This window comes from Rosa chinensis, chromosome 2, assembly GCF_002994745.2.
Source record: "Rosa chinensis cultivar Old Blush chromosome 2, RchiOBHm-V2, whole genome shotgun sequence".
Lineage (NCBI taxonomy): Eukaryota > Viridiplantae > Streptophyta > Magnoliopsida > Rosales > Rosaceae > Rosa > Rosa chinensis.
In genome coordinates this window covers 83,280,359-83,302,046 of record NC_037089.1, presented here as the reverse complement: position 1 = coordinate 83,302,046, position 21,688 = coordinate 83,280,359, and the positions used below count along the sequence as shown (strand labels likewise).

At 38.8% G+C, this 21,688-nt stretch overlaps 4 protein-coding genes across 5 annotated transcripts; 2 read left to right on the top strand and 2 right to left on the bottom strand.

Annotated features, from left to right (window-relative positions):
* Positions 1-3,340, top strand: LOC112187994 (plant cysteine oxidase 2). The gene is made up of 5 exons (XM_024326983.2): positions 1-665; positions 1,381-1,499; positions 1,589-1,820; positions 2,512-2,739; positions 2,827-3,340. Exons 1-5 carry the CDS (start codon positions 440-442, stop codon positions 2,949-2,951), a joined length of 930 nt encoding a protein of 309 aa, XP_024182751.1. The 5' UTR covers positions 1-439; the 3' UTR covers positions 2,952-3,340.
* An 8,257-nt stretch (positions 3,341-11,597) lies between these two features.
* LOC112186938 (probable WRKY transcription factor 72) lies at positions 11,598-13,963 on the top strand. Its single transcript, XM_024325514.2, has 4 exons — positions 11,598-11,878; positions 12,137-12,670; positions 12,751-12,864; positions 12,965-13,963. The coding sequence occupies exons 1-4, from the start codon at positions 11,798-11,800 to the stop codon at positions 13,706-13,708; spliced, it is 1,473 nt and encodes a 490-aa protein (XP_024181282.1). The 5' UTR covers positions 11,598-11,797; the 3' UTR covers positions 13,709-13,963.
* On the bottom strand, positions 13,551-18,975 carry LOC112186937 (translation factor GUF1 homolog, mitochondrial). Of its 2 annotated transcripts, none has more exons than XM_040514740.1 (12): positions 18,274-18,975; positions 17,131-17,881; positions 16,905-17,061; positions 16,712-16,766; positions 16,376-16,443; positions 16,195-16,299; positions 16,022-16,093; positions 15,553-15,666; positions 14,998-15,138; positions 14,856-14,915; positions 14,590-14,769; positions 13,551-13,682 (listed from the first exon to the last, which is right to left on the bottom strand). In XM_040514740.1, exons 1-11 carry the CDS (start codon positions 18,622-18,624, stop codon positions 14,604-14,606), a joined length of 2,040 nt encoding a protein of 679 aa, XP_040370674.1. In that variant the 5' UTR covers positions 18,625-18,975; the 3' UTR covers positions 13,551-13,682; positions 14,590-14,603. The 2 variants fall into 2 exon arrangements, with proteins under 2 accessions (XP_040370674.1, XP_024181280.1); XM_024325512.2 differs by lacking the exon at positions 13,551-13,682 and adding an exon at positions 13,877-14,354 and having other exon boundaries at positions 18,274-18,973.
* Positions 18,976-19,362: 387 nt separating this feature from the next.
* On the bottom strand, positions 19,363-20,953 carry LOC112186939. The gene is made up of 2 exons (XM_024325515.2): positions 20,427-20,953; positions 19,363-20,343 (listed from the first exon to the last, which is right to left on the bottom strand). Exons 1-2 carry the CDS (start codon positions 20,931-20,933, stop codon positions 19,888-19,890), a joined length of 963 nt encoding a protein of 320 aa, XP_024181283.1. The 5' UTR covers positions 20,934-20,953; the 3' UTR covers positions 19,363-19,887.
* Between the last annotated feature and the right edge of the window lie 735 nt (positions 20,954-21,688).

The window sequence follows — 21,688 nt, the reverse complement described above, 5'->3', positions numbered from 1 at the left end:
TGGCCCCTGGTTTTCACTCCCTCACGCCAAAACCAACTGTCTTTCTCTTTCAGCTAACCCTAACATCTCCATTTCCCTTGTCCCTTTTTATACCCATTAAATCCTCCCCACCCCTTCTCCTTCTTCCACAGAATAAGAAGAGGCAGCAGAAGAAGAAGCAGAGCTGCCAAATTTCACATCTCTGTCCTTCCCTCTCCTTTTTCACCACCCAACAGCAACTCAACCTGTACAAACCGTACCTGTTTATCACTATTCATTCATTCTCTCTCCTTCCCTGTTCCACCTGCTCTGTTTTTCTCGTTTTCTGGGTTCGAATGGGCCATTACCCGGATTGAAATTTTGCATTTTGCTGCGGTTTCTGAAACACCCAGATCGATTCTTTCTATTTTTAGCGAGTGGGTTTTCTGGGCGTGTCAGATTCTGCGATTTTGGAGTGTGAATGGGGGTTGAGACGACGTTGCCCAACCGAAAAGACAACAACAAGGTGCTTCATCCATCGCCGGAGGAGACGAATTCGATCAGCAAGTCCAGGAAGTCCCGGCGGCGTCATCGGAAGATGTCGCCGGTGCAGAAGCTATACGAGACGTGTAAGGCTGTGTTTTCCTTGTGCGGCGCCGGGATTATTCCCTCCTCCGAAGATATCCAGAAGCTATGCTCTGTTTTAGGTACGTATTTTCTTATATTGCATGATGATTCACTGGTTTCTCATTTTACGGAGAATTTAAGAGGGAATTTCGTAATCGGATTGAATTGAAGCCGGTTTCGGATCACAATTTCGCAACTGGTTAAATTTTTTCTTCAGCAATATTTTCTTTGTCAGACATGCCAATTTTTCGTGCCAGACAATGCATTATGTTTAGATCATCTCAATCATTCATTCATCTGTGCTTTGTTAATCTCAGTCTTGAATCTTTGATCTTTCAATTCCGTATACAAATATTTGTATGAATTTTGCATTGCATTGTTGGTTGTTTGTTTAATGTCAGTTGCTTATATATGTGTTTTTTAAATTATTTTTTTTAAAATTCTGATCCCTGTCCTGGGATAATGGTACATATCCTCTTGGAGTTGGGACTAAATTTTCTGTATATAAAAAAGAAAATGTCTGTGGCAGTACATATGTATTGCATGGTTTGGTTTCTTTACAGCTGGAGTCTGGTTTGGTTACCCAAGTGTCTTTTAAGTGAAGGGTTTTAAATAGGTCTCATCAAGTGTTGTTTGCATTCCATTGGAGAAAACACTTGGCATTCATAGCACCATGAGGTTGCTGGGACATTGTATTGTTTGTTATGTTTTTAATTTGTTGCCTAAATTGCAAATGTGGCGCACGGGGTATTATATACGCAATGTCGTTAATATTCATGGCTTGTTTGGATGCAGATGCTATGAGACCTGTTGATTTTGGCCTGAGTCCTGAGTTGCCATACGAAAGACTTACAACAGCTGGGCGAACCCCGCCAATCACATACTTGCATCTGTTTGAGTGTGACAAATTTTCAGTAAGTAGGATTCTTTGTGGTACTGCAATGCAACACGCAATTTTAGCCAACCATTGCTTATGTTCTTGTATTAAACCAACTATATGCAGATGGGGATATTCTGTTTGCCGCCGTCAGGTGTAATTCCGCTTCATAATCACCCGGGAATGACGGTTTTCAGTAAGCTTCTTTTCGGGACAATGCATATCAAGTCATATGACTGGGTGGTTGATGCCCCTGAGAAAACACCAACAATTGAGAATCAGCAACCGACAACTGAGAATCAGAATCCAGCAATTGAGAATCAGAAGCCAACACCTGAGAATCCTATTCCTTCCCAAGGTATGTTCTTCCTTCAGAAGTTATGCTGGATTGCTCAGATTGTGTGTACTTTCTGTTGTTGATTACTACTTGCTGCAAAAACTAGGGTGCCTTGACCAAAGAAAGAAAGATTAGAAGGAGTACACTCCTTGTTATGAGCAAGGAGTCCTGATTTTACTAGAGAGTCTGAAAAAAAAAAAAAAAACCATTCATTTTTGTGAAACAAGCACCTCATTTTAGGCACATTAGATGGTCATAGGCCTGCTATGTTGACCAACAGACCATCTGCCTATAGGAATTCTATGGGAAGATCAAATTTTACGAAAGTGCTATTTTCCCTTGATACAACCAAGGCTTTATGGATGGAGTCATGCACAAGACCTTTTCATGCTGTGAGAAATTAAGTAGCTGGTCTTACAAAACTTTGACATTTTCACAGTACTTCTTTGTCAAGTAAAATTTTTGTCTGGTTCTAGTCACTTCCTGTTACTTGTTATATATACGAGTACATATAAAAAGCCCCTGCCTCTGCTTTTCAACCTTTATATTTTAGGTAAAGACTAAAGAGTGCTTGCTTGATGACTTGAGTGCTAAAATCTTTTTGTTGTAAAATCAAGTCATGAGGACTGCCTATTTGTGCAGTTACCATCTTCATTGTTCTAGAAGAAAGCTAAAATTACCAATATTTTGGTGTTTGGTTTCATTTCTGCAGTTAATGCAGTTGCACCTCCTGCTACCCGCTTGGCAAAAGTGAAGGTTGATGCCGACTTTACTGCTCCTTGCGACACTAAAATCCTTTATCCAGCTGATGGAGGCAACATGCATTGCTTCACTGCAGTGACAGCATGTGCGGTGCTTGATGTGCTTGGTCCCCCATATTGTGATCCCGACGGCCGCCACTGCCAATACTACCTTGATATCCCATTTTCTCAGTTCACAGGTACCAAATTTCGTTGAGATGAATAATCTCCTTTTAGACTCATATGAGGACCTCGATTACATTTGCTTGTATTTTGTGAATTTTCAGTTGATGGAGTATCGGTCCCTGAAGAGGAGAAGGAAGGTTACGCATGGCTTCAAGAGATTGAGAAACCAGACGAGCTAGCCTTTGTTGGAGCGTTGTATAGTGGCCCTCAAATACAGGAGAATTGACAATACTTCTCCCCTCCATAGCTATCTACATCATGCCATAACACTAGTATCTCCATCATCACCATTCAATTTCCTCCTCACATCCATCCATCTACACCACAGACATTCCATTTCCCCGAAACCATGTCGTTGTCGTCATGTCAGCTGTCAGCTGCTGCTTCAATTCTGTGCATCAGCGGTAGCCGCAGTAGTATAATTTCTGTTTGTTTTTCCTGTTTTTCTCTGTATGTTTTTTTCTTTGTTGTCCGTGGGACATGAAGCACACTCAGTATGTGCTTTTTTTATGTTCATGTACATACTCAGAAAGGAAAAAACAACCAAAAGAAGAGAAGTACTATGTTTCCTAATGTAGTAGTTCCCCTGAAATGCAAGTTGGACTTAGTTTATCACACCTGTCTCTTTCCCTCTAAATCTTCTATATTTGAACAAAAAGAAGGGAAAAAAAAATGTGTGTGGGGCGTCAGGGCTTCGAATAGAAGGAGGGTTTGGTGGTATTTACAAAACGATGACGTGTCATACCGGTTTTCTATACGACCAGCCGACCAGGCGTGGTCAAAGTATGGACTAAAGGAGAGGAGAGAGGTCATTATCTTCTTGGTTGGTTTGTGGGGTCTTCGTCATCGTCGTCGTTATATTCAAACATGAATACGACCGAGGAGGTAAGGTGGTGGCGATCTGACGGGGATGGTTTGTCGTAATTGCCATTGGAGAAGGTCAGAGATTGAAAATTTTGGATGTCTGTGCCTTTATAGACAAGTCAAAGCGTGACGTGATGTGATGGCCATGGCGGCTTCTATAAGGGAGGGTAGGGTGGTTACGGCGGTGCTTGTGCAGAGGTCGATCAGAATTCAGAAATAGGCTAGACCCAAATATTCAATACTCGCAGAAACTGCCCTATATCGTAAGGAAACCTGTGTTGTTTTTGCCAAATATGGAAACCTAGTATGAAGCGACAGAATCGAAGGTAGGTTTGGCTTTATCTCCATCGAATCAAAGCTGCACAGTTCGGAAATGAAAATGAAAGGAGATCGTTGTTGGAGGAGTACTATAGCAAAGTACGTAACTACTGCAATAACTAGAAAGCTAGCTTCCATCGTCGATTATATATATGCTGATCATATTCGACAAGTAGAAACAACGAGGTAGCTAGGTGAAGATGTGTTCAACGAACGAGCTATAGGGTTTCAGAAGGAGCCAGGGAGATAGATAGCGATGATGATGAACTCTAGCCTAAATGTTATCGACAGTGGCGGAATCAGGATTTAAAACTGGAGGGGGGGTGTTCAGTCATGAAGCTTTAATTTTAGCATACTAAATTTAACTTAAAGGAAAAAAAAAAACTAATTTTCCATATTAATCAACGCACCTAGTTAACTTTCTCTATACTAAAACAATTGAAAAAACAACATTAATTACAATAAATTGCAAAATCTTTTAAACCTAAGAAGCATTAATTTCCATATTTCCTAATTATATATTCTAAGAAGCATTTCCATCTTTCTTTATTATAAATTTGGATAGTTATTACACTAATATACTAATAATTCTGAATTATTCTCTTTATAATTTTGCAAATTGCGTTGCTGATTGGTTTGGGAGGGGGGGGGGGGGTCCAGTGATTCAATTAAAGGCAAGTTCCATTTAATTGTATGAGGTTTAGCTGACACTGAAGATCTGGAAAATGTTGGGGGGGGGGGGGGGGGGTTCCGAACCTCCTCAGGCCGTATAGCAGTTTCGCCACTGGTTATCGATAACCAGCTGAGCGGAGCATAGGAAGATTCCATGTATATGAAGATTTGCTTTAGCAATTTGGCCTAATAAGGAACCATATATATGAAGAGGATGGAAATTAGAGGAGGTGATCCATCCACTCCATGACCAATAAGTGCTTCCTCTTTTTTGTTTAGAAAGAGCACTTATATCTTTGCTTTTGCTTATAACTGCATGATGAAGTTGGGCCCTTCAGGTTAATTGCATTTAGACCCAAAGGGTTGAGGCCATTCCTATCAGGCTGTAAGAGGAGTTTCTAAGTGGGGCTTACATGACCCAGGAGGTTTTGAATCTTTCTTGAGAAAAATAATAAGGACAGAATTACATAAATTATCACTGAATTTTAATAAATAAGATATTTTTGTCACTTACTTTTTAAAAAGAAGAATGAAGAAATTCATACTCCCTAATTTGTAATCCAAACTATTTCTTTCATTTAAAATTATCACAAAAAGACAAAATTTAAGTTATTGTCTGAGACACGGTGTACTGTTGCAGAGATGATAGATATTAGGGTTCAACTTGGTTGGAGGCATGCTTTTGTGGTGCCGTGTGTTTCCAGGGAAAAACGGAAGGGCAAGGGAGTGAGTAGGTTAGGAGGATTGTGTCTTTTGTGGAAGGAGGATGTGGAGGTGGCCCTTCGTAGTTACTCACAGAACCACATTGACGTTAGAGTAGGAAAGGAGACAGACCAAGGAGCTTGGAGGTTTACAGGAGTGTATGGACACCCCAAGGTGGAGGACCGTCACAAAACATGGACACTTCTTAAAACCCTAGGTATGTAATGCTCTTTGCCTTGGGTTATTGGAGGTGATTTCAATGAGATACTGAACAATAGTGAGAAGGAGGGTGGTTTATTGCGTGGTGAACGACAGATGGAAGGCTTTTGAGACTTTGTTGAGTTGTTTGGGCTAAAGGAGATTTCATTCTCTGGTCCGAGTTTTACTTGGAAGGGGAAACGTTGTGGGGAGTTGGTTAAGGTGAGGCTGGATAGATTTCTACTCACTCAAAGTTGGCATGATCTCTTCCCCGTTTCTAGGGTGCTTCATCTTAATCCAAATAAATCTGATCACCTTGCTAGTTATAATGCTCTAAATGATGTCTGGTTAGATGAGACTCATGTTATTATTCGGGATGTTCTCTATGAGGATGCTTGTAACATTGCTAGAGGTCAAGGCGTCATGTCCCCCTCTATGCAACTATTTAATTCTAATATAATAAGTCAGGCGTGGGGATGAGCCTCCCAGCTTGGCTGGGTTCCAAACCCCTTCAAAAAAAAAAAAAAAAAAAAAGAAATCATGGAGTGTGCATCATAAAATTAGGAGTGTTAATTTCACTCCCCTTCAAAGATATCATTTTTGTCACTCAAATTAGATATCGTCTTTCACTTTATTCATTCTGTCAATTTTGTCCGTTAAAGACTTGCAAATTTGCTCTTTATTTCTCTCTCTCGACCACGCCCATATACATTTTTTTTTCAAGATACTCACAATCTTAATTGAGATTCGAACTCAACCATTCTCAATAAATAGAAATAAAAAATTAAAAAAAAAGTTAATGAAAAAATTTTGTTTTCTTTTTCTTTAAAAACTTGGACTAAAATACTCTCAAGATTAATGGTGTTTAACGGCAGATCTGACGGCAGTGGCTGAAGTATGTGAATTGTAAATTTAAATTTCAGTGACTAAAGTGATATTTTTGAAAAGTCAGTGACCAAAGTGCTGAATGAGTTATAGTTTAGTGACTATTTGTGTTATTTTCTGAAAAAAAGAAAGTACCGTAATGTCTTTTAGAGTGTGCTTGGATGATGGGAAAAATGATGAAATTTAATTGAAAGTGAGGATTTCATAATTCCTACAATCTAATTCCCTCGTTTGGCATTATCAGATTGAAAATTTTAAATTTCTCTGTGGAAAAAAAACGAAGGAATTTATTATTTAAATTCCCCACTTCAATTTCCACCAAAATATGTGTCATTTACGAATTCCTTTGCAATATTCAATTTTCATAGGCTTTTTTCTATTTTATTTTTTTATTTGTTTTAAACTTTCTTAATTTATTCAATTAAATGGAATGCAGGACAAGACCTACATGAGTTATATTGATTTGACCTAGCTCTGCTAGGGTTTGGGATTCGGCGGCTTTCGTTCCGTCGTTCCTGCACCTGCTCCATCTTCATGGAGTCCCTATCGGGTTTCGGCCTGTAGCTAGTTGTTCTTGTCGCTTTCCACAGTAGCGGTGGCGGTGCAGTGAATGGCTGCGATCGTCTGCAAGTTCAAGGACGCTCGACAATGGCAACCTCGTCTAGAGGATGGGCATCGTCGACGTCTTTCAGTGGGTTTTCTTTCTGTCACTCATGGTATTCTGAGGCCGTCCGTGGTGGTGTTCTAGCTGACAGTGGCACCGGCTGGGTATCCACTTCGATCTCGGCTATTTGGGGATTGTGGGATGTTGGGGATTCTAGCTTCGGGTTTTGTTTTTGCAGGTTGGCCCGACTGCTTTCTTCGACTTCTCCATGCCGTGGGTGGACTGGCTATCAGGGATCGAGCCGGCGGTGGTGCTGGGTAGGTGGTATGGGATCTCGCTTGCTGCGATGCAGTAGGATCCGAATTTGGGATCTAGGAGGCCTTTGCAAATGGGTCCAAGCCTGGGATCCGGGTAGAGACTGGGTTTTGAGTACGACCCATTATTTTTGGTGGGCTGTTTATCAGCTGCTAGATTGGCTTGGGGCTCTTGTACATTGGTATTGGATTCAAGACCCATGTCTTTGGTATTTGTTCGTGAAAGATCATTTGCCAACATGATCATGTTCTGACACCCTTGGCCTGCTTCGATCTTTAGGTGGGAGATAAGTGCCTTCATTCTGCCGCCTAGTTGACTTTTGTCAAATTGTGCGTTGGAGTTCGATGGGTAGTCAAACTACCGACTACTCAATTCACTACACGACTGCAATCTGTAGTGTAAAATCAACGCTGCGCTTCGTCGCTACTGCTCTTGCATTTTTAATTATTTGTATTTCGGATGCAATTTTTGCATCTTTTCCTTTCACATCGTTTATTTTCTTTCGTATGCCTTTTGGCATGGTACCGTTGTAATCTTTAATTTTCAAAAAAGGGCTGACCTCATTTTACTAAAAAAAAAAACTTTCTTAATTTATTACACATTTCAAATCCTAAATAGATAAAACCAAACAACAGAAATTGCAATTAATTGAATTTTAGATTGATGGAGTTAAAGATTCCATAATTTATAAATTCCTATGAATTTCATAATTTTCTCATCCAAACTCACCGTTAGGGAAATATCATTTGTATTGTTTGTTTTTCCACACTTCTTACATAAGTGTAAATCAAGACGTGTAAATCAAGATGTGTGAATGAAGACTAAAGATAATCAAGCCATTTGGTAATTTTTTTTTTCTTTCCTCGTCCTAGAAACTTAAAGATGAATGATTAAGTTTATTAAATTTAATTCATGATGATCTCACACAAAGGTAGCAAAAATTTCCTTTCACAAACGTCTATAGAATTTCTTAATATCAGTAGGCTTGTTAGTACTATATCATCAATTCATCAAGATCATAGATCTCAGCATACACACTAAACCGAGATAATACGCAAAGGCTGGAGCAAGCCTCCAGCCATATATTAAAGATGATACTCAATAATGATGAATTAATAATCATAAACGGCAAGTAACGTCTCCAATTGCTGAGGTAATACAGATGATTAATGTTATACAAGGTGAATTAAAATTCAATTTGAAAATTGCAGATTTGTTCAATTACTAAATGAAAGTGAGAGCATTGACCTAATTCAATATGATAATCACCACATGGCCCTTAAGTCTCTTCCTATAATAGCAACTAGCAAGACTAAGACTAAAAAAACCTCATGTCTTGACAAACTTAATCTCCCTCTCTTTTGCTCTGTCTCTAGAGTCTCTCTCCAGTCTTCACTACGTAAATATCTATGTAACCATCACCGTGAATATTATGAGAGTCAATTCAATCATGCAAACGCCAGTAAACTTCATGTTACCTACGCCCAAGACTAGGAGTCTAGGACTATATGTATGACCCCTATATATAGAATTATAGACTATCATTTTCTGCTAATATATACTAGTGACTAATAATTTAATTTTTTTTGGGCGACGTTTAGTGGTAATCAATTGTTGGTCGTTACTTGACTAATACTTTTTCGATCTTTAGACTACCTAAACCTTAAACACACATCTAAGAATTGGGTACATGTCAGCATACAATTAATCAACTGCATGCATAACGTACTTGTTGCCATTTGGTGTATCCGATCGATATACAAAAGTGTTAAGGGCCTTGCTTAGTTAATCAGTATACTCAATAGAGCATCAAAGGTCACTTACTAAAGGTTCTGTTTTAAATTAATGGACCTACAATTTAGTCTAATCATTAGTAAATTTCTCCATAAGGTGTTAGTAGAGGTCCGAATTCCACTCTTCCCTCAGATCTAGAACAGCATCGCTGTTATGTTCCTATATAACCAATTAACAATATACATCACCTAAGTAAACACCTTGAAGAGGCACTTCAATTAATTTCCAATTTCAATTGATAGGTTAATTGTTTAACAGGTTAATATATATAGACTTATGGCTTCTTAAGAAACCATCAAAGCGACATGTATCACGCCTAAGATGCGATGACGACTTCTAATTCTTACATCAAAAGCCATCACGATATAAGAAATTGTTATTACTTGGTAATAAACATGATAGAAAATTCTATCTCAATCAGTTAATTGTCCATTGAAGAACACAAAGAGACAGCCTTGAGAGCTAGGTTAGGAGGACACCGTTATAGCTCGATGTCTCTTCAAAAATTCTCCAACAATCAAGTTATAACAAATAATTAATTTCAGAAAGTTGGCAGCCGTGCTTAGTCAATTAGTAAATAGCTGGGTACCTGCTTCAGTTTGGTCCAATATTTGTAAGTTGTTGGTTTGGTTGGTATATATGCATGTTGTACTAGTTGTATATAAGATCGACGTCGGTTGCGACTAAGTGATCGATGGACTGCACTTCCTTGGTTCAAATAGCTCTATCTGCAGAAAGGAGTCATACTAGTCATATGACCCCCAGTTTCCATTAAAGAGTTGAAGGGTTTGATTAAGCAGGTACAACTTTTTCAGTCTGCAGATGTTTCCATATGGAAATGACCGGTCTTCCGGGTTGTTTGCCCTTAGATGACAAGGTCAGTGGTCTACTCTTATAAGTCAAGATCACTACATATAATTACATCGACTTAATTATTGGAAAAGCAATACGAGATATCGGAAGAAAATTCAAATTACTACAAAAACAACAATACGGGATCGATACTAGGAATACAATCCACCGTATCACAAAATATAATCGAGTTACTGGAAAAACCAATCCGAAACTTTCCGTCATAGTTGGAGCTCTAGTAACTTACATAAATTATTGCAGTAATCATAAATTATGCATTTGATAGCTAATGGGAATGGGATCTGATTGTTTAAAAAAAAAAAAAAAAAAAAAACTCGCGTCTGTCTTAGTTAGATGGTCTCTGTACGTAATAAATACAAACCCTAAAAAGTCATATGTCTCCAAGACAATTTGGTTTGGATCAGTCTCTGAGATATGTTATAAAATTAGATTTATTTAAGAACCATAATGATATCATGGTGATCGTGCATTTTAAAAACAAAAACAGTCGTCTCTCAGAGTATTAAAACTTCACTAATTTTCTTTATGGGGTTACAGTTTCAAAAGATCACGTACATTTTGATATTCAATTGTATATACATGGTGTGGGTGTCAATCTCAAACAGTAATGGATGAGATTTGCATGACTGGATCCAAACAAATTATTACAAATCCTGCTATACTCAGATCCCAAGATGATTAATTATAGGCTAGAACATGAAGAGGTGGCCGGCTTTTAACCTAAACTAGGTCGTTGATTGAGAATATGAGAAACTTTAAGAAAACCTTCAAGCTTTCAAAGTTGTAGTAGTACATATGTACATGTTACATGCTTATATTTTTGAGAGAACATATTAACAAAATACTTATATATATTGCGTAAGAAAGTTGACTTGTCGATCGATGTTATAAGTGTGGCAGCTAGAACGAGTTGGCTAATGCGAAGTTATTTTTGTTTTACAGTTTGAAAACATAAGATGTTTATATATGTCTTTAATCTAATTATAAACCTAGAATATTGCTTTTGAATGATAATACTGTTTATAAATTTAAATTAACAATCTAATTATAAGTATTTTCTAACTTAACGTGTCTAGATTTTACCATGACCGTATATATTTAGACCGCGTTCCGTATATATCTAGACCGCGTTTTCTCCTTCAATATTTTCTATTTTTCTATGATCAAATAAAATTTGGTCAATTAATGAAATATAAAGGTGGATGAAGTCTCACCTCGTGTATGGCAAGCGTATTGACTGCTGACAGTCATGAATAGGTTAATATTTTTGGGCAGCTGCCTTCTCTCGCTCGATCACCATTAATACTAATCCACTGGCTTGACTTAATTAGCCATGTGAATCCAAACTTGTACGAAGCTTCAAAGACGTAGTACCACTACTACAAGTCTTCTCCTACATCATATAAATATGTATGTATATGTTTATATATTGAATAATACATGTATACAAGTTAGCTGTCCCATCGTATTAAGCTCTCTGGAAGCTCCTTAATATGCCTCTTAACTGTGGAAATTGAAACATAAAAATCCTTGTTAATTTATTAGTCTTAGCTAATCTGGAAGAATAGGTATTAAAAAAAAAGAATGTGGCTTGCTGCAGAGAGTTGACATTTTTTCTGTGCCTGCGTAATGAGCGATCAGATGATTACCGGGTTCGCCGACTTCGATAATTTATATTAAAAATCTGAAAGTAATGGGTAGTTAACCCCAGGTCGATCTCATCTCTAGCTCCTATAGATATTTATATCCAAGTTGTTTGGTTGTGAGCGAGAATAAATTGTGTTAGAGAAAAAGTACAAATCTGCTGGCTGCTGTATATATAAAGCAAGAGAGCTACATCATCGAGAATGCCAAACTCTAATTCAACTGCAGCAGCTGAAGAAACGAAGGTTGAATCCTTTGGCTGCCAAGAAGGGCACAGTGAGGAGGTATGTTGTTCATGTCTTACTTAATTACCGTCATCGATCTCCTAATTTAATTGATGTTTTTGATCTCCTCCTAGCCGGGATCGATCGATCATCGTCGATCATATTCTGATAGTTTTGATTGAATCATCTTAATTATTCGTGTATGAAAGAGATGCATGCAGACAGTTGAAACTTGAAAGTATCTAATGTTAATAATTAACTAAAGACTAGAACAAATCGAGGTTCATTTTTGATTGTTTCATGTTTATTTTTATATAGGAGAATTATGAACTTGTTAATGCCAAAGCCGAAATGAATGAGGTCAGAAAAGAAAATGCGAGGCTGAAAAAGACGTTAGAGCATATGATGAAGGATTACCAGTCCCTACAGTCGCGCTTTTTCGACATCCTCAAACAAGAGTCTCATTCCAAGAAGGCTACAATGAGTGCCAGCACTTCTCATATCAAAATCGAAGAAGCTCATGATCAGCTCTTGTCTCTTTGCCTTGGAAGAAGTCCAAGAGACCCTAAAAATATTAGTGATGAGAGCAGACTTGTACAAGTTGATCATCACCAAGACTTGAAGGCCAACCTTACTCTTGAATTAGGCTCTAAATTGCAGTTGCCGACCGAGCTTGTATTGAGCGGTCCAATTCCCGAGAATAGTTCCGAAGAGCCTAAGGAAGCAGAAGCGTCCCCATCAAGTACTAAAACACCAAGGACAATAGGAAGCGAAGATGATGAAGCTTCGCAGCAGGCCAATGCTGCAAAAAGAGCTAGGGTTTCCGTGAGAGCTCGATGTGATACCCCCACGGTACTGCTACACTCCACATGAATTTGTTCTCTCATACAAGAATTGCTTTTGTTACAATACTTCTGCTTAATTTTCTACAGATGAATGATGGATGCCAATGGAGAAAATATGGACAGAAGATTGCGAAAGGAAATCCATGCCCCCGAGCATACTATCGATGCACGGTTGCACCAGCATGCCCTGTTAGAAAGCAGGTCAAATCCTTGTTACAAAGACGACATTCAAGTTTCTATTAACACAATTGAACAGTTTTTGAAGCTAATATGTTAGTATTTTTCAAATGATCTTTTTCAGGTGCAAAGATGTGTTGATGACATGTCTATCTTGATCACCACCTACGAAGGAACCCACAACCATCCACTTCCAATGACAGCCACTTCCATTGCTTCCACCACCTCTGCCGCGGCTTCCATGTTATTGTCCGGTTCTTCAACATCTCAGCTTCCAGGTCTTGGTTCCAGTTTTGGTCTCTTTGATAATTCCAGACAACAACAGCTCTACTTGTCTAAATTTTCCTCATCTCCTTTGCTACCCACGGTTACTCTAGACCTCACATCCTCTCCATCCCCTTCATCAACCCAATACCGCACATTTCGTCCAAGTGTTAGCTTTTGTTCCTCAGAATCCAACATCAATTTACCAACCAGTTGGGGCAATGGGTACCCTAAATTCGGGACACCGTTTGACAGAAAGAACCAAGAGTGTTTCCAACCCAATCACCAACCCTCTTCTCAGGTGTCCTTAACAGAGACATTGACTAAGGCAATCACATCAGACCCAAATTTCAAGTCGGTAATTGCTGTAGCACTTTCATCCATGGTTGGAGGTGGTGCTGCAAGTTATGGAAGCCAAGGAGTAGGGGAAAGATTAGGGCAACACTTGACACAGAATGCGAAAGGCAGCGCATCAAGCATTTTCAACAGTCTGTCATCTTCCGGTTCTCAGAAGGGAAACTTGACGCTTCTCCAGCCTCCACTGCCATTTCCCGAGTCCAAGAGCACTTCGTCTTCCCCTGCCATCAGGGATAAAAGTCTCTAAATTATGTGATCGGAAACTGAATTTCCTAAAGTTGGACAATCTCAGATGTTATTTTGTCAGACCATCAATATGGACTATCAACCGTGTAAAATGTTACTCAAATGTGTGGTCTAGATCAATATTCTGACAAGATCACATGTTAGATATGTCAATTACCAGTAGTTACTGTAATCAAGAGATGTAGCCGTTTATTCACAGGCTCACCCTGTTCTGAAACTATGATCGTCAATTAATAAAATTGCAGCACATTACCAACTGTTTGCGAGATACAAAATACGACTTGGGGGGGGGTTTAACGGCTCTAATGGGCAATTCTTCTGTATGCATCAGAAGACAGAGTTGAAACTTAGACAGTTCACTCTACCAACTAACCAGAGACATTATTTGAACAATCAATATATTACAAAGTGTAATCTGTAAGAAGAAAAAAAACTATCATTTTAACGATCAAAAATGGTCTTCCTCCACTCCAAAAATTTGAAGCCAATGCACCACAATCCTTTCATTTTTGTTGTTCCAACAAAAAAAATAAGCCAATGGTCTTCCTCTACCTTGTTATGTTCCTCATCGTGAAGGTTAGCCAAAGTAATCTATATCTGAAAACCTTGAAGAGTGGCTCCTATAATAAGCCACATAAACTATAGGCCTACAAAAATGGGAATCCACATATAAGTGTGTAACGCGAAAAGAAAACCTGGTCATTAATTTCACTAACCTAACAAATTAGAAATATTTGAAACTTTCTCTCATGCTACCAAAAATCTTGGAATGAAAGACATAATTTAGTCATGCAACCAAAAAATTTTGTAATGCTTCTGGTGCCATAGATCATTTTGACAACATAAATGCAAAAGGAACATAAAGTAAGAATCAGTCATTACCATCAGCTGCTTTTCTATGAGCTCTTTAGTAGTTCATGAAATGCCTCCTGAGGTATATCTATAGAACCAACACGCTTCATTCGCTTCTTCCCTTCCTTTTGCTTGTCTAATAGCTTCCTCTTTCGAGAAACATCACCACCATAACACTTGGCAAGAACATTTTTTCTCATAGCAGAAATCCTAAGACAAACATAGAGAAGCTTAGCTGAACAGTATATGTGTGAATAGTCGTTGCATGAGAGGCAGAAACATTAAATGATACTTACGTCTCCCTTGCAACAACCTTTGTTCCAATTGCAGCTTGTATAGTTATCTCAAACATTTGCCTGCTCAGAATCAAAGATCCCATCATACAGAAAGAAGGGAAAAAAGATGGAAAAAATTACAATTATGTATAGCTAAGCATACCTGTCTATATATTTCTTCAGCTTCTCCACCAGTTCACGACCAATACGTTGCGCCTTCAAATTATGAACAATAGTTGCCATTGCATCGACTGGTTGTCCATTTAGAAGGATATCAAGTTTAACCATATCAGATTGCTGATATCTGTTTTATTTCAAAAGACATCAGAGGGAATGAAATGAGTTTGTAGTTACCATACATAAAAAAAAATAACAGTTGTCTCTTGTCTATTAGATCTAATGACTCAGGAAACCATCAAAGGCAGTCAAGTATGAGCCATGAATAAAATTATTATAACAATATAAATGCAATAAGGTTCTGGTTTTTCCTTCGAGTTTAAACCATCAACTACAAGAGGAATTGCTCTACCTAAGCATTTAATAGTAGTATGCTACCCATTCTGATTATGATCAATTGAAAATTTGCAGCACCAATTTATCAGATACCAATTGATAGTTCAATCCCTTTGCTTGGCACTAGTATATCATCCTTCCTTATCCAGCCGTTAGGTTTCTCTAGTAGATGTGTGTGTGTATAAATGCGAGAGTTGAAACTTACTCTGAGTCCTCATAATCAAATGTTGCATATCCTGATGTAATACTCTTCAGTTCATTGTAAAAGTCAACAACAATTTCCCTCAAAGGCAAGCGGTATTTCATGAAGGCTCGTTGACTGCATAGATCAGATTACAGTATCTCAATTACAGACGAGCTTAATCAGCAAATAAACTTTATGAGTAGGTAAGGCAACATCCCGGGGATTACTCATCTGTGTTGAACAAACCCATGTCCAGTAATAAACACAATTTAGATCTTATGAGCATGAAATCCATGCTCACGAAATTTTGGATCAAATTGCAACAACTGTAACCAAACTCTGATAAAGTACTATTCTTTTATAAATAAATGTAAGCAACTGGACTTTGACTCAATGGTTGATGAGGCAGGAGACATTAAAGCAAGATGCTCAAAGTGACACCTTGAAGGCTATTTTCATCTTTCAATTTGACATATCATTGAAAAATTACCTGTCTATGAATGTATACTCCAACTGCTGACCTCTCCGCTCAGAGCAGAGGGTGATTACAGCCCCCACATACCTTCAATTGGACAACAAATTAACTTAGGAGTCTGCTGTATGAATAAATGCCTCCCAGCGTGGAGAGGTAAAAAGACATGCTAAGGGTGTGCGAGAGCTTACTCACTAGGAATAATGATGGTAGCTAGAACTGTAGGTTCCCAACAAGCCGTTACTTGTTTCTTGGAGTTTGCGACCAATGCGGCAGGATTCTGAACTTCTACTTTGCTAGAATAGAACCCACATTATGTTTGGTAAACCATATGAGATTTGTAAGATTACAAAATTAGCATTAAACACATACCTCCCATCAGAATACTCATAAATATAAGGAACAGTTGGAATTGTAGAAATTACATGAGCTCCATGTTCCTGTAATCCACAAATTTTGTAGGTGCATATAAGTGAATGTTAAATATGCAATCAATAAGTTCTTTGATGGAGTTCTTTTCTTTCAAGAAAAGCTTTTGGTTGGAAAATATCATAAACTTTTCATTCTGGTGTATTAAGAAAAGTTCTTATTTAATATTATGACATGAGGGAGAAACATTAGACTCTTAATTGTGCCTTTCTCATACTGAAGTGATACCTTCATTATGAAAATTTCTTTAAAATATCCCTAGAATCACTATTTGGTTACCTGTTCAAGCCGCTGGTGAAAAACATCCATGTGAAGTAACCCTAAGAAACCACACCTACAGTTCAACAAGATAGAAGTCATAACATTTAAAATTATATCAAAATAATAACTGAATATCAATCATGGTAGAAGCAAACCACTTTATTTTTGCAGGTGCAAAAAGGTTTTACTGTTTTAGTAATAAGTTCCCTACCTAAAACCCAGACCTAGTGCTGTGCTACTCTCTCTGGCTACAGACACACTAGCATCGTTGCAGGTCAGTCTCTCAATTGCATGGTTAAGTGCCTCAAAATCAGATCCATCAGCAGGGTAAAGACCAGAAAACACCATATGTTTTGCAGGCTTGAACCCTACAATTTGAACACCATCAGTGATAATAGAATACCTCAACTATGAATAATAAATAGATATATAAATACCTGACAGGGGCTGGACGATGGTTTTATTATGATGAAGTGTGTCCCCAATACGTGCCTCTTTGGTCGAACGCATGCCACTCACAACATACCCAACTTGTCCAGTATGAAGGACTCCTGTGGAAGTAAGCTCGGGATGCATGATCCCAACATCCAAAATGTCATAAGCTTGGCCAGTTGCTGCGGATGCAATTTTGTCCCCCTTGCGCAGCATCCCATCAACAACTGCAACATGGCATATAACTCCTTTATATTCATCATAGTATGAATCCAACAAAAGCATCCGCAAAGGTGACTCGCTCTTCCCAGGAGGAGGTGGTACGCGCTCTATGACTGCAGGAAGGACATGCTCAAGCCCCTGTCCTGTTTTCGCAGACGTTAAAAGAGCATCACTTGCGTCGAGATCAAACATTGACTTAAGCTGAGCTTTGACACGTTCGGGATCAGCAGTCGGCTGGTCAATTTTGTTGATGACAGGTATTATTGCCAAGTTAGATTCAAACGCAAGATAAAAATTCGCCACAGTTTGCGCTTGAACACCCTGAGCAGCATCAACAACCAAAAGGGCACCCTGGCAAGCGGCTAGTGATCTCGATACTTCATAGCTAAAGTCCACATGACCCGGGGTGTCGATCAGATTCAGTAGAAAACTCGGTTCTTCACCGGCTCCATCTTTATCCGCACCATGAAAACTGTGCTTGTGGAACATGGTAGCTGTCTGCGCCTTTACAGTAATTCCCCTTTCTCTCTCCACCTACCACAACCCAAATCAAAATGAACATATGAAGTACAACCACATTTTCTTTTTCTTAATAACACACAGGTTCCTTCCTACACTATGCTAAGAACATCAAGAGCTTCAAACGCAACCGAATAAAAACATCAACTATATATCAAATGGGCATTTTAAATAAAAAATGCTTTTCCATTTTCTTAACAAAAGTTCAAGAGCTTCAAAGCAAGTAAGCAACCATTTCAATTCATAACCTTTATACACAAAACAGCAAATACACCACAACATTCAGCTGAAACAAGCAAGGAAAACCAATCCCATTTACCAAACAACCATTAAATCCACACATCCTAAACAAAGCAAGAATCTTTCTCTCTCTAAATGACAGAAACAATCATTAAAGTTTCATATACCTGCAATTTATCAAGGTACTGAGGCTGACCATGGCCTCTCTTAATGGTCCCAGTGAGCTCCAAGAGCCTATCTGCCAGAGTAGACTTGCCGTGATCCACATGGGCGATAATGGAGAAGTTTCTGATCCTCTCAGCAGGGTACTGGCTCAAATCCACGGCGTTTTCTTTGCTGCTCTGGCGAGAATGGGAGCAAAAAGCTTGGCTCAATCTCAATGGGTCGTAGTTGAAGTTGGTGGAAACTGGGTTGCGCCTGAAAATAGAGGATAAAGGGTTTAAGGTAAGGTGGGTTTGTAGTAAAGATAGGTTCTTTGGTGGTTTCAGGGTTTTAGAGGCTCTGCTGAGAAAACCCATTTCGGGGTTTAACGAGAGCTGTGGAGCTGAGACTACGGCGGAGCTGAAGTCATTTATTACTTTTGGGATGGAGGTGCTTCGGACGACGCCGTTTTGGTTGAAGTGAAGTGGGTCTGGGCTAGACGACAGTCCAGTTCTTTCTTCATGATGGGCCAAGAGGGCAGGCTATGTTCTGGGCCCCCCGGGTACCCGAACCCGATGCCCGGAAATCTTCAGAAAGCTGCTCTTTTTGGGTGGAGTGATTTCAATAACTTCAATGATAGGTAAAGCTTTCTGCTTTCTGTGAAGAGTGGTGTTCTCTTTTGTTGTCTCATGTTTGAATTATATTGTGTTTAAGTTGCTGATTAAGATCATAGATGGTTCAGTTACATTAATGAAGTTCTGCTGATACTTTAGTATAAGTTGTTGATTAAGATCATACATATATTTTCTAATTTGACTGTTTTTTTTTTTTTTTTTTTTTTTTTTCTGTTAAAAAATCTGTTATGGTTACTTAGCTTCAAGAATCTGCATGGGTTTCTTTCTGGGAAGATATATGGTTCAATATGGGTAAATAAATTTATCATATGAATTTGCTTGTAATTTTATGAATGCTCACTGCAAATTGGTAGTCACAGAAAGCATCATAACTCCTGAGGCTGCTTGCACTTATTAGTGGGTATTTGGGTAAGAGAAAACCTAATTTCAGTCTGCATTCAGGGGATTGTTAAGTCACAGTCACTGTATCATGGTCGAAAATATGAGAATTGCTGGATTCTTTGTTGAGAAAAATGTAGGGGATTGTAAGTCACAGTCATGGCAAGTGTGACTCATCTCAGCACTTCTTATTATGCTTCATTTAGCCATTCTCCATCGGTGAACCTTTCGCTTGTTTGACTGCCAGTCAGTTTGCTTTCATTGATGTGCAAAACGCTTTCAGTTTGTTTATCTAGTATAGTATGCTTAGTTCTTGTACTAGCATGACATTTTTGCATGCATATGTTGAATCCGGTGGTTTTCCCACACTTAAATTGTTCTAAACTTCTAATCCTTTCTTTGTTTACCAGGATGTCAATTCTAGTGAAGCTAGTTGAGGGATCAAACCAGTTGAAATTATATGCTATATTTGGATAATGCATGCTCTTATTTCTGATATATCAAACACTGCACCTTGTGGTATTAGGCACTTCAGAAGATTCATTACTGTAATTATTAGTGTTGATCATTTTATCTAAGAGAAAAGATACATATTGCACTGGGGGGGGGGGGGGATATTTGTAGTTATTAAACACAGAAGGCATAGAACGAGGTTCCTGCAGTATAATTTGGGTTAACAAATCCATTAAAGACCTTGTAACCATTTCCGAGGTAAATGCATCCATTGCTCACCGAAATCCCCCCATACACAGTTGCTCCTGTATCATACGACCACAAAATCTTTCCTGTCTTAGCATTCATTGCATATATTGGTCCTTGTCGGTACGTAGAGCCACCAAAAACAACACCATTAGCCACAGTAACAGCAGCCGGGGCAGTAGCATCATTAGCATTGGCCGTGGACCATAAGATATTGCCACTGCGAGCCTCCATTGCTACCCATCCACCAGCAATTGTAGTGTTCTGGGATGGTTTTAGGGTGAAGTTCTTGTGTTGGCTGTTGGCAATGTTAGTATAGACCCTCTTTTCGTCAGTGGCTGCACCCCACATGGCTCCTCCTCCTAAGCCTCCTGGTCCAGCTTCCTGTATCAAAGCATGTTGTTCAGTGATTTGTACAGAAATAAGACCAGTTTTAGTTAATCCAATAGTTCAACTAGAAAACTAACCGTAGACCACACTAAGATACCAGTATCTCGGTCCAGAGCCCATGCAAACCCACTTTTCTGAACAGCAACTACTATATCTCTCTTAGTCCCATTAATTTTTGTGGTAAGCATCATTGGTGCTTCCCCAAAATCAGCGTCTGGACTTGGACCGGGAGGGCACCTTGGGTCCAAATGCCGATGGCATGCACCGAACCATATATCATAGCCTCCCAGCTGCTTGTACCATTTGATTTTGCCGGTGTCTAAATCAAGGGCTACAATAGACTCGGAGTGGTTGTCAGGCTCAACGCAGGCGTCTGGTTGTGAAGGTATGGTTTGATTATTTTCCCTTTCCTGGCATTCAATTATACGCGGAGGAGCTGAATACAGGTTCGAAGTGGCAATGTAGACATGGTTGCGCTTCACATCGATAACTTCCCCAGATTGCTGCACCAGCGTACTCTCCAAACTTGCCAAAGTTGTCTGGTAGCATGAAGGTCTGCCACAAGATTGCTCCTGTTTGGACATCTAATTTAAGGAAGCTCCCCCGAAATGTGCAGCACAGATCGATGGTGAGGCCTTCTTCTAGAGAGGATGTTCCGACATAGTATCCCCTTTCAAAGGTACATACAATAATTTGATTATAAATTGAAATTTGGTGCCTCTAAGGATTGTATATCCTGGTCCATGACTATATATGCTAATCACATTGTAGACTAGCTACCATTATAGACAGGTGGTATGTATATGCACTAGCAGTACTAGTGTACTACTATAAATTTAAGTAGGGTTCGAGGTAAGTGATCACTTCAGTTTCACACAAAACAAATAGGATGTCTTGAAAGGATCTAAACATTGTCATAAAATTAAACAAAGACCTGTATGTTAAGTTGGACAGAGTCTAACACCTCTGTTGACATATACAGAAACTACAATATAATTAAACAGAAACATGGGTTACAGCAAGCTATTTGGCACATTACTGAATACTTAATATATCAAGTTGGCATAAAAGATTCTCATGATTCTACAGAAGCAGGCATAAACAGCCACGAACCACATGGTGTTCCTTATCTTTTTCCCAACTTCAACTTCTTTTGAAGTAACACCATTGACTTACTGATGAGTTAACTAGCACTGTATAATTCAAAGGGCTAAAACCATACTTTCAGAGAATTTCTAATCCTAAAATTGAAACTAAGAATTAAAACATAACAGAAAAGTTGACTAACCCATTGTAATATGTTCCAGACATGGTGACAAAGGCTCTGGTGTGGTTGTCA